General features: G+C 44.0%; 2 protein-coding genes and 1 long non-coding RNA gene across 4 annotated transcripts; 2 read left to right on the top strand and 1 right to left on the bottom strand.

Moving 5' to 3' along the window:
• The first annotated feature begins 78 nt into the window (after nt 1-78).
• Nucleotides 79-1061, top strand: LOC120642654. The gene has a single exon (XM_039919224.1). It carries the CDS (start codon nt 272-274, stop codon nt 704-706), a length of 435 nt encoding a protein of 144 aa, XP_039775158.1. The 5' UTR covers nt 79-271; the 3' UTR covers nt 707-1061.
• Nucleotides 1062-1558: 497 nt separating this feature from the next.
• Nucleotides 1559-12190, bottom strand: LOC120642622 (presequence protease 1, chloroplastic/mitochondrial-like). The gene is made up of 19 exons (XM_039919201.1): nt 11683-12190; nt 11094-11274; nt 10743-10917; nt 10519-10651; nt 10345-10415; nt 6871-6954; nt 6439-6529; nt 5786-6306; nt 5529-5693; nt 5232-5450; nt 4412-4539; nt 4135-4324; nt 3887-3970; nt 3710-3807; nt 3157-3421; nt 2889-3051; nt 2541-2721; nt 2112-2183; nt 1559-1998 (listed from the first exon to the last, which is right to left on the bottom strand). The coding sequence occupies exons 1-19, from the start codon at nt 11972-11974 to the stop codon at nt 1857-1859; spliced, it is 3255 nt and encodes a 1084-aa protein (XP_039775135.1). The 5' UTR covers nt 11975-12190; the 3' UTR covers nt 1559-1856.
• Nucleotides 7711-10108, top strand: LOC120642664. Of its 2 annotated transcripts, XR_005662675.1 has the most exons (4): nt 7711-8516; nt 9203-9364; nt 9454-9515; nt 9767-10108. It is a non-coding gene; the product is annotated as an uncharacterized LOC120642664 (long non-coding RNA). The 2 variants fall into 2 exon arrangements; XR_005662674.1 differs by having other exon boundaries at nt 7718-8516; nt 9454-10108.
• Nucleotides 12191-12293: the final 103 nt, after the last annotated feature.

The raw sequence follows: 12293 nt of genomic DNA, 5'->3' as shown, positions 1-12293 counted from the left end.
TGTGATCATGAGTTCATGCGTTGCCCATTTGTGATCTCGAGCTCTCCCTGAATAAGCTCTCATACGCTCCTGATGTCAGTTGTGTGGTGCGTGCGATTTCGACAGTGCTCCAACGAGTGGAGCACGGCAGCGATGCGCAAGAATCGGGCTCCGACCGTCGTCTTAGGACTTGGCGCGCCACACATCTCGCGGTGGGTTGGGTTCGTTTGGTAGCCCAACTACCTCGCGTCTCCTCGGCTCTTCCTCATCGCTTACGCTACGCATCGCGGCAATGGCAGGCGGCGGCGGGCGGCGAGGGTGGAGCCCGTTCGACGCGATCCGCAGCTTCCCGTCGACGCCCGAGTCGCTCATGTCGCAGATCGACGCGGCCATCGCCTCCACGGAGTACGCTCGCGCCTGCGCCCTCCTCGACCCCGACTCCGCCCCCGCCTCCGCCTCCTCGCAGCCGCAGCCCACGCCCGGGGAGGGCGCCGCGGCCTCCCCTCCGGCCTGCTACGACGAGAGGGTCGCGGACGAGGCGTACCGTGCGTCGTGCGCGGCGCTGGGGGCGGGGCGGCCGGACGCCGCCGTGCGGTCGCTGCGGGTGGCGCTGGCAAGCTGCCCGCCGGAGAAGACCGCGGCCGTCGCCAAGGTGAGGTCCATGCTGGCCATCGCGTCCGCCCAGCTGCACAAGCAGCAGCACCAGGCGCAGCTGAGCAGGAAGTGAGGCGCTGCTTCTCGATCGTTGCAGACTGCCGATGTGATTAGATCTCATCAAGACATGATTAGATTAGATTAGATACATTGATGTTTCAAGTTAGTAAATGCGTTCTGTTCTAATTGCACCGGCAGCAAATTATAGAAGGGAACTTGCTGTGTATCCCACTGCGATCTGCCGCCAATTTAGATAGTCTCTGAGCTAGTTATTGCCCACAATCCATTTGAGAGCAAATCTCATCTTTTTCTGAGGTATGTGCAAGTATTCATTCTGCTGCTGTGATGGAGGGGGTGCTGCAGCCGTGTAAGCTGATGTTATATCGACAGAATTTGGCATTCATCCGCCCGGGCAAAGGTTGAAAAAAGCAATATCGTGGCAGATAATTCTGTATGCGGATAAAGGAGGCTGAATGATGTTCGGTTCATTGCTAATACGCATTGCGTAGGTAACAAATAAAAAAGAATGGAGAACATTATGCTAATCGATAAGCATGAATCTCGGCTCACAATGACAGCCAAGGAATTGACCAAGATTCAGCTAGTTTACAGGGCCAAAGTTTGAGCCTTTGGCAACAGATGCAAATCTGATCATGTTATCCAACGAGGTGATCCCAGTACAATTTGATAAGCCGGAGAAGCCCGAGCCGTGGCCGTCGTTTAGTAGCACCACCGACAGAGCAGGAAGCCAAATTCATCACTGCTGCAGTTTCTCTGCTGGGAAAATCACTAATTGTACCTTGGACAGATTCATGTTTCCCATTTGTTTGGCTTGGTCAGGACGACAAGATCGTAGATAGCAAACTCGGTGTGATACCGACCTAACCATTCGTTGCAAAAATTGCGTGATGGATATGGGAAACCATAAACAATTTGAGCAGATCGCATCTCCTCTTTCTATTCTGACTGAATCATTGTGTACATCAGTGCATCCGACTTGTTTGAGCTCTGAGCTTACATGGGGGAACACCGCATGCTAAACGTGAGAAATCTACCATATACCAATGTGCTTCGCTCCTGGCTTTGAACTAATTATTGCTCCCAAAAATTGCATGGGAAAGGAGGAGCCAGAGTTCAGTTACAGCCATGGTTGAAGGCCCGAACTGGAAATTTCGAAAAAAAACACCTCATGACTAATCCTGCAAAGGCAGGAGCGGAGGACCTCACAGGCACTTCTTTACTTCTGGGAATACCGGCTTTTCCTTATTTGCAGCTTCGACATCATCAGGTGATGCTACAGCAACAACCACCCCGTTGTCCTTGATGCTTTCGACTGCATCAGCAAACTCCTTGAAATCCTTCAGGCTGCCACCAGAGAAATAACACAATCAATGTTTCTCGTGAAGCAAACATCACGCTTGAGAATCAAACAAGCAGAAAAAAAATGTCTATGATGCCTGTATCATGGACTTGCTTACCTCGTCGATAGTATCTCTTCACGTCTTTGCTGGCGTTCCTCGTCGGTGATACCCAGCAAATATCGCATTAGACTGAAAAAAGGTGGCGTGCATGTTTAGTAAAATCACATATTTTTTTGTGCTATGAAACCAAAATAAATAAAGAACCTTTAGCGTGTTCATCATATTTCCATAAAGTTTCCAAAGACCAGGGTGCACCAATACCAGGATCTATATTCATTTTCTCTAATTTAATTCACATTTTCAAGCTTGGGCCCACTGCAGTGAAGGCTGGGTCACAGCCAATGTTGCTGGGCTGTACTACCCATGAATAGGCCTATAAGTGACAAGACAGCTGGTTTACAGTACCACCAAATAAGGCATATCATCAATTATTGGTTCATTTGTGCTGTACGAGAGTATGCAGCACAAACAGAGGTTTACACATACCTGCTGTAACCTTTAGCATCAGGTAGCTGATAGGCGTCAACATCACCTATGGTTCCAATAATAGCTTTTGTGAGCGCATCATCATCCATTTCTAGCTCTCTTAGGAATTTTGCTGTCTCATCATAGACCTCTAGTGTTTTCAGCAAGTTTGGATCACGATATGACAAATAGGAGAACACTCCTGCAACAGTAAACAGTATTAGCATTACGCGAATAATTTACCCTGGATAAAGTGTGATACTTAAATACAATAAATAGAAAAGGGCAATGGGACATACACTTTTTTACTGTTTTACATGTTATTTGGGGAAAGTTGAAACAACAGGTCAAGAAACAGAATATAAGTACCTGAATGGGTGTCAAAATCACAAAAACCTCCATATGCGCCACCACTAACTCGAACACGGTCCCATAACCATGTATTGCTTATGTGCTTTGAGATGACATAGGCACTTCCATTGAGCTGGTATCCACTTTGGTAAAGGTTGCCAGCTTTTCCAACATAATTTACCTTAAAACAACAGATAAAATGATCTTGAAAATTTACTGTGCCAAATTCCATTGAGGATTAATCTCTCAATCATTGCTGTAAGCCATTCAGACTAATAGCCCTTACCTGAGTTGGGACAACAATGGCTTCATTAACAGAAGGTAGCCGAGAAAGCCATGGATCATTTCCAAGGGATGGGTTACTTGGTAGTGAATCAAGAAACTTGGCAATATGTTGGCTTGATTTCTCAAGATTTTTCCAGTCACTTGTTAGGTTGATCAAGCAACCTTTCTTGGAAAAGAGTGATTTTCTCATCTCCTCAAGTGAAGATGATATGCTGTCCCAGTCTTGATCAATCTTAGTTTCCAGGTCCCGCAGATACTCGAGATAACTGCCAATAGCAGCATACAAATAAATAAATATCTCGACACAGTAGCATGTTGAGGAAAAAAAACATAGAGGCTACTTACAAATGGCTTATCAAAGCACTGAAAGCCAAGACCTTCACGCAAAAGAAAGAAAAAGGAAGAATAAACCAAGAAACCATATCATAGTGGTAACCTGTAGGCTACCGCAGAGTAATGCAATATGCTTACGAGGCAGTAGTTATAGATTCCATTGCGGGAGCCAGCTGACTTGAAAATCTGCATATATGCATATACCATCAAAAGAATCTTACCTAACACCACCCAGTTGTTCACCAATCCATCCAGCTGCATTTAACTTAGCATCCATTCTAGCAGCTGCTATGCCATGGCCGCTGCCCCTCAAGCGATTCTGTATTGGACAAATCGTCACATGATCACATCAAATGAATGTTTATGGTAATTTGAACACAACGATGATAGTTTAGTACCTCCATTCTTGCTTTACTTTGACAAACGAACTGCTTGAACCTCTGTTGTTCTGTGAACTGAACGTCTTGAAGAATGGTGTACATCTGAAATAAGAGAGAATTGTTTAGCTCCCTTATGCAAATATGCGAGCACCGAGCAGCGAGTTCATGATAAGATCAGTTCTCATGCAAGTTACACCAAGCATGTATTCTGCACCCTGGCATTCCCTTTGCCATATAAACTATATAGAACATTAGCAAAAGCATACCAGATTAAACAAATCTTCTACTCGTGGTGCCATTGCCTTTCCCCGAACAATAATGCGAGTAAGAGGATCTTCTTTACCCCTAACTGACGATGTGAACGGGTAAACTGATATGCCTCCAGTTTTTCTTCCAATTAATTGATTAAGTTGCACAAAGTCCATGTCTTTTGTGCCCATCTCCAGCAAGGATTGGCTGGCACACATTCTCGTAATTAGTTCAAATTCAAATGCCACACATACTATACAGAAAATCTTCATGATGATCAATCAATCAGCTCACCAGAACAATGGTAGCAACTGTAGGTGCTCTTTCTTCATTGAGCCCATGTCAAATACAACTTCAGAGTAGACAACATCATTGGTGAAGAGATCGTGTTGCAAAACCTTGACACCATTTATCTCTCCAACCTGCATATATTCATATGCCATTTATGGTCATTTTTCTAGTATAACTGAAACAATAAAAGGAAGAAAGCTAAAACTATATGACCAAGGAAGGCAAAACAAAGGCACATTCGTAGTTCTAACATCATAAACCATCTCATGCATATTCCGAGGAAAAACATTTTGCCCAGTAAATAGAGTAGCATTCAGCCCACACCAATTTGAGGGACAAGTTAGGAGATGCCTAGATGCCCACACCACTTTGGCTGGTAATTTTTTCCCTAGCAAATTTGGCCTACCTGAGAAAAAGACACTCTTAATTTCACATCTTCACCACATAGTCAAATTAACTCTTCAAGGTGAAAGTTTTGAGAAGTGGGGAACCACGAAGATCCATATCCTAGATAAATTTTCTTGTTACAAGATGCGGTAACAAGTTCTGTCCAGTATATTTAACTCTGGTTAAGACCAGTTTTTTTTTCATAAAAAGTTTACATTTAACTTATTGCACTAAGTTGGCCAGACTGCTGATTTCATAAATACTTGGAGAACTTCACTAGGGACAATTCAAATATATCATTAGGCTAGTTTCATGACTTTTTTGAAGCTCTGATGGAGCCAAAGCTTTCGGTAACCTGGCATCAGAGCTCCAACTGAGATAAAATAAATCCAGAATATTGGGCCAAATATGTCATAGTTGCTAGACAAGGAAATACCTCCATTGGTATATGAATAGGATTTTTGGGGATATCTTGCAATGATAAACAAGGGACAGCCTTGAGAGCCTCTGGAGGATCTGGTGTTTCTTGTTTTTCCTTTAGCTCCTTTGTAGCACGTGCCAACTCTGCAAGATCCTCCTGAGTCATGCTAGATTTCACTTGTTTTAGAATTTCCTTCTCAGCTGCTTCATCACGTGATGCTTTCTCTGGATCAGGCTGCATATTAAAGGTTAAATTTAAAGTAGCATAAAGAAAACTCTATCACGAATCGGAAGTGAGAAGTCCTCTACTGACCTGCATTTCAACTGTGACACGATGCGTATTCTTCAAAATAAAATTTTCAATGAGTGGTGAGAAGACAGCTTTTGATCCCTCCTCTGCAATGCGTGATTTCAATTGCTGCAATGGCTGTTCATATTTCAGAGGCTCAAAAGGGTCCATATCATATATCCATTTGGCCTGCAATTTTTCGTGAAGTTGAAGATATTACATGGATATGTTGAAACATATGCCTGTTCTTAAAATGAAAGTCATGCGATAGTTATTCATACAATTGAGCGAAGCATGAGTGATAAGCCTCGAGGGAATGATCCTGTGTTGTTCTCCCTAAGAGCAAATTCGATTGTGTTCATAGAAGCCTCCACTGCGTCTGATGCAAAACCTTCTTCTACCAGATTCTTCAAAGTTTGCATAACCAACTCTTCAACTTTTTGAATGTTATCCTCTGATACACCTTTAAGGCCAATACTAAATTGTGGTTGAAGGAGCTCATCCTCAACACCACCACCAACTATAGCATCTCCTAAACCACTTTCAAGAAGAATCCGTCTAAGTGGTGAAGCAGGAGTCCCCAGCAATAGATGATCCAGGAAACCAAGTGTAAGCTCAGTTTCTACATCTAGAGGCTCCTCTGATAACAGCCAATTAATGCACACCATATATTTTTTTGTTAAATCGCCTTCTTGACCAGCAGGGAACTTCTCTATGACCCTCACTGGTTCTTTGAATAGCCTCTGTGGCCAAATCTTTGATTCATTAGGAGCAGTGCTGGCTTCAAATTGGTCAAGGTATTCTACAGAAGAAAGGGGTAGGAAAAGGACAGAAGTTTTAAAAGGGTAAGAAAAAGGAAAACTTGGAGTCATGAAAAGGTGGTTCAAGGAAAACAACCATGTGATAAGATGAGCCTCTTAGATTTGCAACTTACCACTTAGAACGCGCAGCCGCTCTTTTGGGTCATCATCACCATAGAACCAGATCCTCGCATTGCTTGGATGATAATACTTACTGTGGAACTCCTGGGCACAAGGCATACAAAAAAAGTGAAAACTAAATTAACAACAAACTAAGAATCAAAATTAGCTTAATGCTACTCCAAAATATAGAAACATTTTTCTGGTGGAGCTATAACGAAATCAGGTGCACTGATTTAGCACTTGATCTTTATGATTTTAGCAAAAAATATCAATTATCGAAACCCCTATTATATAAGAGTAAAAGGCCCTTGCTGTCCCAAGCAATAGCTAACAGCTCAAAAGACACCATGAAGCACTCCATTGCTGGTACAGAGCGTATAATAGCAAATGGCAAAGTAATCAATAAAGAAAATCCCAAATTTGGATCCAGATTAAGATCAGACCTTGAATTCTTCAAAAGTAAGCTTTGGAATTTCATTTGGGTCTCCGCCACTATCGACGCCATATGTGTTCTCAGGGGAAAGTGCCTGCAGAAGGTTCAAAAAAGTTAAGCATTCTACTTCTACCAACTGGCAAAACATGATCATGACTATGAAAAAATGCCTTGGGGACCTCAAAAGAATGGCAAAAGCGGGTATCCAGACCTATTAGCACAACGAATAAACCAGAAAAGAATCTGTTACTGCTCCCTAATGTACTCATCAAGACGCAAAATGAATACCAGAAAATGAATACTCATCAAGCGGGTATCCAGGGATGTTGCATTTTACTGCTCCCTAATTTTTACTGCTCACTAAAAATAAAGTTACTGCTCCCTAATGTACTGAAGTATAAAATAAACCCAGCTGAAACAAGACGCAAAATGAATATCAGTAAAATGCAACATCCCTGGACCCAGGTTCATTGCAATGCTTAGTTAAGCAACTCATCAAAGTGGGGGAAAAGAAAGAAAGAAAGAAAGAAAGAAAGAAAGAAAGAAAGAAAGAAGCGATAATCCACTAGTCCGGATCTGGTTGAAGATAATGACACAGTAATGAAATTAACAAAAAAAAATTGAACTAATCTATAGGCCAAAGTTTAAACTCAGCAATAAATCTACTACTACCTAAAAAGAACGAAGTTCTGTTTACCCCCTCCCATGGGTCTGCCAGCATCGCATGTCAGTCGTCAGATCGGCGTCCCGTGCGATCTCATCCCTCCAACACTCTCTCAATCCGCCTCTCAGCCCTCCCCACAACCTCGAGGCCAACGGTTCCTCCTCCGCCCCCCGCACGCCTCTGCCTCCTACCCCCGCACGCTCATCCTCCTCCGCCCACCCCCTGTATCGCCGCCGCCGCTCCCCGTCCCCTCTCACACGAGCCGCCGTTGCCGCTTCGCGTTCCCCTCGCGGTGCCCTTGCCTCCCTCTCTCGCGCGCCAGACGCGATTCCCTCGCCCAAAACAGATCGCGGCCGGTTCCTCCCTCCCCACGCGAGTTCTTGCCCCTCCGCCCCGGCGCCGACGCATCCTGGCACCCGTTCCTACACCGGCGGCATGAGTCACCAAGTAAAAGGCGCCAGCGGCTGAGGCTCGTGCACCTGGCGGCCTTCTCTTTCTTCTGCTTCAGCTCCTCCCAACTGGCAGCGTCCGACGCCGGGAACTCACGCTCGCCGACTCCGCCCGCGACTTTGGTCGCGCAGACTTCTCCAGATTCGTGCGGCGAGCGTGGTTGAGGTGGCGGCGCCGCCTAGGAACAACGCATGCTCCAGGAGGCGTTGTCGGCCCCACGCACCCTCGTCGATAGCGGAATAGGGGCCAAGCGGGTGGCGTTGGCGGCGGGGATGGCGGAGCTGGTCTATGTCGTGCTCTTGGGTGGCCCTCCTCGGCATCGAGTGACACAGCCGGGGCGGCACTGAGGCAGCAACGGATGCTGGGTGAAGAGGACGAGGCCAACAAGGGGGAAGAGAGGTGGCCGGAGAGGGCGCTAGCGACCTAAGGGGAGGCCGCAGCGGTGATGGCGAGAATGGAGGGGTTTGCGGTATGCAGAGACACTCGGCATGTGGCCGCTCGGGGAGATTGCCTTAGGGATCAACCACTACATGCGCAACTAGGTAATCATCGAGCCTGTCTTTGCTCGGACTGCCGGCTCTGTTTACTGATCATGAACATCAAACAACAAAATATGATCTTGGGTGTAAAAGGTGCTTAATTTTTTTCAATACAAAAGGAACATCTGGATTAAAAAAATGATCTATTTTGGTGTAGTTTCTTGATTTAGGATGCAATTTAGTAGGACACAAGTTTTGATCATAGTTTACCAAGCTGTAATTTTCTCACTTTTTTCTGAACTTGGCGCTAAGAGCATCAAAGTTTGATCAATTTGTGAGATTTTTTTGGGATTCGATAGTAGCCAGTCTTGACATACTATTCAAACATGTCAAACAATAAGTAGGCTTTCTGATTTCTGAAATCTCACAAAAGGAACATTGTTAAGGGGTTGTGCTTCCCATCTTTGAGGTTGAACTATGCATGACTGATTAATGTGAGTTGATTAATGTAGAACTTTAAAAGGAAAACCAAAAGAAGAGAAAAAAAAAGAGATGTCAAATGTTAAAAATTATTCTCAAATGTGGATATTTTAAGGTGAGAATGGTAACTATTTCATTCAATGTTGCTTTCCATGGAGGATATGGGATTCCAGTACAGATGATGAATGGAGTCCTCAGTAGAATGCTATGAAATAACTGTAGAACTTTCATGATTGGCCTGAATCCTGATGCTCTCACATGTCTTTCAGGTTTCAGCCCAAGGTACCCACAGAAGGCTAAGACTTACTGAGTTCTTTACATGCCTTCAACATAAACGTTTAATGTTGGATACACATATTCAGTTATACTTGCACAACATCATAATTCCATCAGTGAGCCATCTTCCAATTGTGAAATCTGGGACTCTGGAGGTACTTTCTCCTGTCATTTTCCAATTCTTTTTAAATGCCACGTTATTTTTGCATTTTGATTTAGTGTTTTGGTATTTTGTCTTAAATAGCGAATAGCGATGACGAGAAATGATGGGGCCCAGAGGGTTACTCAAAGGCCAATTTGATGGTGGTAAGCTCTACCTGTATATTTAATTAGGTTCAGGCTTTTCCCACCAAAGGGTTCAGAACAGAGAAATAATATTGTAACTTCAAAATATTCTACTGATGTTTGATGAAAAGAACATTGCTCAGTAACATACAATATGTCTGTTTTCCTTGTAATCAATTCGAAGAACATTTCAGAAAGTTGAACTCTAAGCTTCTATAGATGCTAGGCATGCTAGACTGATTTGGCTCGTGGATATGTGATGCATTTTACAGCAATGCTACCATGGTAGGAGTGAAAGAGGATTACATAAGGTACACTGAAACAGTTTCTCTCTTAAGTTGGAAATGTGGGAGTAAATGAATGTGGTTTTCATGCCTGATCAATCTTCGGCCTTGCTGATGCCTGATGTATGCCATCAATCATGCACTTCATTGGTTTTGAAGCGAAGCTTTTATCCTTTTTTGTCCTTCTCAGTTCATTTTCCAGTATATAATAATAGTTCTTTTCTTTTCCGCGTGTTACCAGAAATTAATGATATGGATGATTTCCCAGTATCTTAGTTATATATGTACACTTGAAGGTGATGCTTATGGTACAAATTTTCCGTTGCTGTATTTTGTGATAAATATTTTTATGATGAAGATTGATGCTTATGGAGAATTTATTTCGTCCGTAGCAATGCACGGGCATTATGCTAGTGTAGATTGTAAAAAAGAACCAGATCATGTTAAGCCCTCCACAAGGAGATCCCAAGTACAATAAGAGATGTAATTGCATTCTCCAAAAAGCTTATCAACTCGAACACAAGAGGCAAAGAAATTGAACAAGTGAAACAGACCAATTAATTTACCTGTTGGGATACACGACCCATTATGTTATCGGGTTGAGAGTAAACTCCTTTCATCTCATTGAAGACAACACCTAAAGTGACAAATTGAATGATTATATCCAAATAATTTTTCAAGGACATGTAACCTCACATATAAATGTGCTTGCTCCATTGGGTTAGAATTAATAACCAAACCTTTGTACGTTATCTCTTCGTCAGGGTTGTCAAGCTCATAGTGCCATCCTTCTTGTTGAAATGTTTGGAAGTCCTCCACACATTTAGGGAAAAAGACAGCATCAAGGTATACATCTACCAGGTTGTAGAAATCCTGGAAAGCAATCAAATATGCGATGATGATGTGAAACAAAGAGTTAACTAGGACAAATGACTGAAGCATATTTGTGGCCATTAGGTATTACCTTAGTGTTTGTTGATGCAACTGGATAACATGTCCGATCAGGATATGTGAATGCATTCAGGAATGTATGCAAGCTTCCTTTTAGGAGCTCAACAAATGGTTCTTTCAAAGGGTATTTTCTTGATCCACAGAGAACACTGTGTTCAAGGATGTGGGGTATACCAGTCGAGTTTTTCCTGGTAATAGAAAGATACTTCTTTAAAACACCACAGTAAGTTTACATGCAATGATTCTTTACTTCTATCTATGTGTAGGGCTGACTAGCTCATTTCTGGACAAATCCCGTGCGAAATGAAAACAGCATAATAATGTACCATCAACAAAATAAAAAACAAGGACTAGATTCACTTACGGAGGGGTCCGGAAAACAATGCCAAACACTTTATTCTCGTCGTCGTTTGACACAGACATCACTTCAGCACCCGTCTTCTTGTGCTTGTAAAGAACAGCAGTTGATTTGCACTCATCTATAACCTGTTCAGAGACCTTTTCAAATCCGAGCTTTGCAGCATACTCATGCACATCATCTGTATCTGCTTATGTCAGAAGAATGAGGTCACACTCTTGATAAAAACATATAGCCTTGATTTTTCAAATAACAGAAGTATGTAGTTTCAATGATGGCTCCCTTTGCAAGTAGTGTATTATCAGATTCAGCTGCCTCATGTCAAAACTATGAGGCAAACAACATAGCAAATGAGCAGTTTGTATGATAAAAAAATAATCTTGAGACCTAAATGGTACATAAAAGGAAATCCCGGCATACACTACTACACTAGCCATCAAAATGCAACTTTTACACCTAGATTCCAAATCAACTATGTGCTTCCATGACATCCAATACATTGCTTCCTCTTGCTTCGGCAATTGCAAGTAAAACAGCACACCTCAGTACGCTTTCGACTAATGATAAGGTCGAACAGAAGCAGTTATGTTCTCACCATAGGGCACAGGAGAGGGCGAGGTAGAGACGGCAGGCGCGGACAGCCTTCGCGCGAGCCGTGGAGTGGCGGCCGGCCAGTACCGCCCGGAGCAGTGCAGCGGCGCGGCCGCGGCCAGAAATCGTGCGCCGCCGCCGGGCAGCGACGAGTAGCCGCGAGCCGGTAATGAGGACGACAACGACCGGCGCGCCAAGGACGAGGAGGCGGCTGCGGGGACGACGGCGGGCCTGCCCCCGCGGCACCGGTGTAGGAGGCGGCGGCCTGAGGTGCGGAGCAGCGCCACCCGCTCCATGCCGCAGGTGTCCAGCTTGCCGGTGTGCCTCTGCGGAAGTCTGGATTAGAGTTGGAGGGGAGAGCCGGAGAGGGCTTGGGTTTGGGGCGGAGACGTGGCGGCGTAGCTTCTTGTGATTAGGCTTCGTTTCCTGGGCTTTTTCGGTCGCGAGGTTTTGCTTGGGCTTAAAGAAGGTGAAGGCTGACGAAGAGAGAAGAAGAGAGAAAAAAAATCTTCGATTTTTGTCGGACTCTTTTGAGTTTTTTATAGTGGACTTTGGAATGGCTGGGATTGTTTGATGGAATTTCGTGTGGTTGATGGCGAGTTGGTGTGAATTGTG

The sequence above is a fragment of the Panicum virgatum genome, chromosome 1K (genome assembly GCF_016808335.1).
Source record: "Panicum virgatum strain AP13 chromosome 1K, P.virgatum_v5, whole genome shotgun sequence".
In the NCBI taxonomy this organism is placed as follows: Eukaryota; Viridiplantae; Streptophyta; class Magnoliopsida; order Poales; family Poaceae; genus Panicum; species Panicum virgatum.
Note: the sequence above shows the minus strand (reverse complement) of the source record. Positions and strands in the feature narration are given on the sequence as shown.

Bases quoted from the DNA above. Each gene is read 5' to 3' on its own strand.
- LOC120642622 (XM_039919201.1), bottom strand. From the start codon at position 11,974: ATGGAGCGGGTGGCGCTGCTCCGCACCTCAGGCCGCCGCCTCCTACAC. The intron at 6,530-6,870 runs GTCTGATCTTAA...CCTTGTGCCCAG, and splicing joins TTACTTTTGAAGAATTCAAG to GAGTTCCACAGTAAGTATTA. The intron at 1,999-2,111 runs GTAAGCAAGTCC...CTCTGGTGGCAG, and splicing joins GAAGAGATACTATCGACGAG to CCTGAAGGATTTCAAGGAGT.
- LOC120642654 (XM_039919224.1), top strand. From the start codon at position 272: ATGGCAGGCGGCGGCGGGCGGCGAGGGTGGAGCCCGTTCGACGCGATC.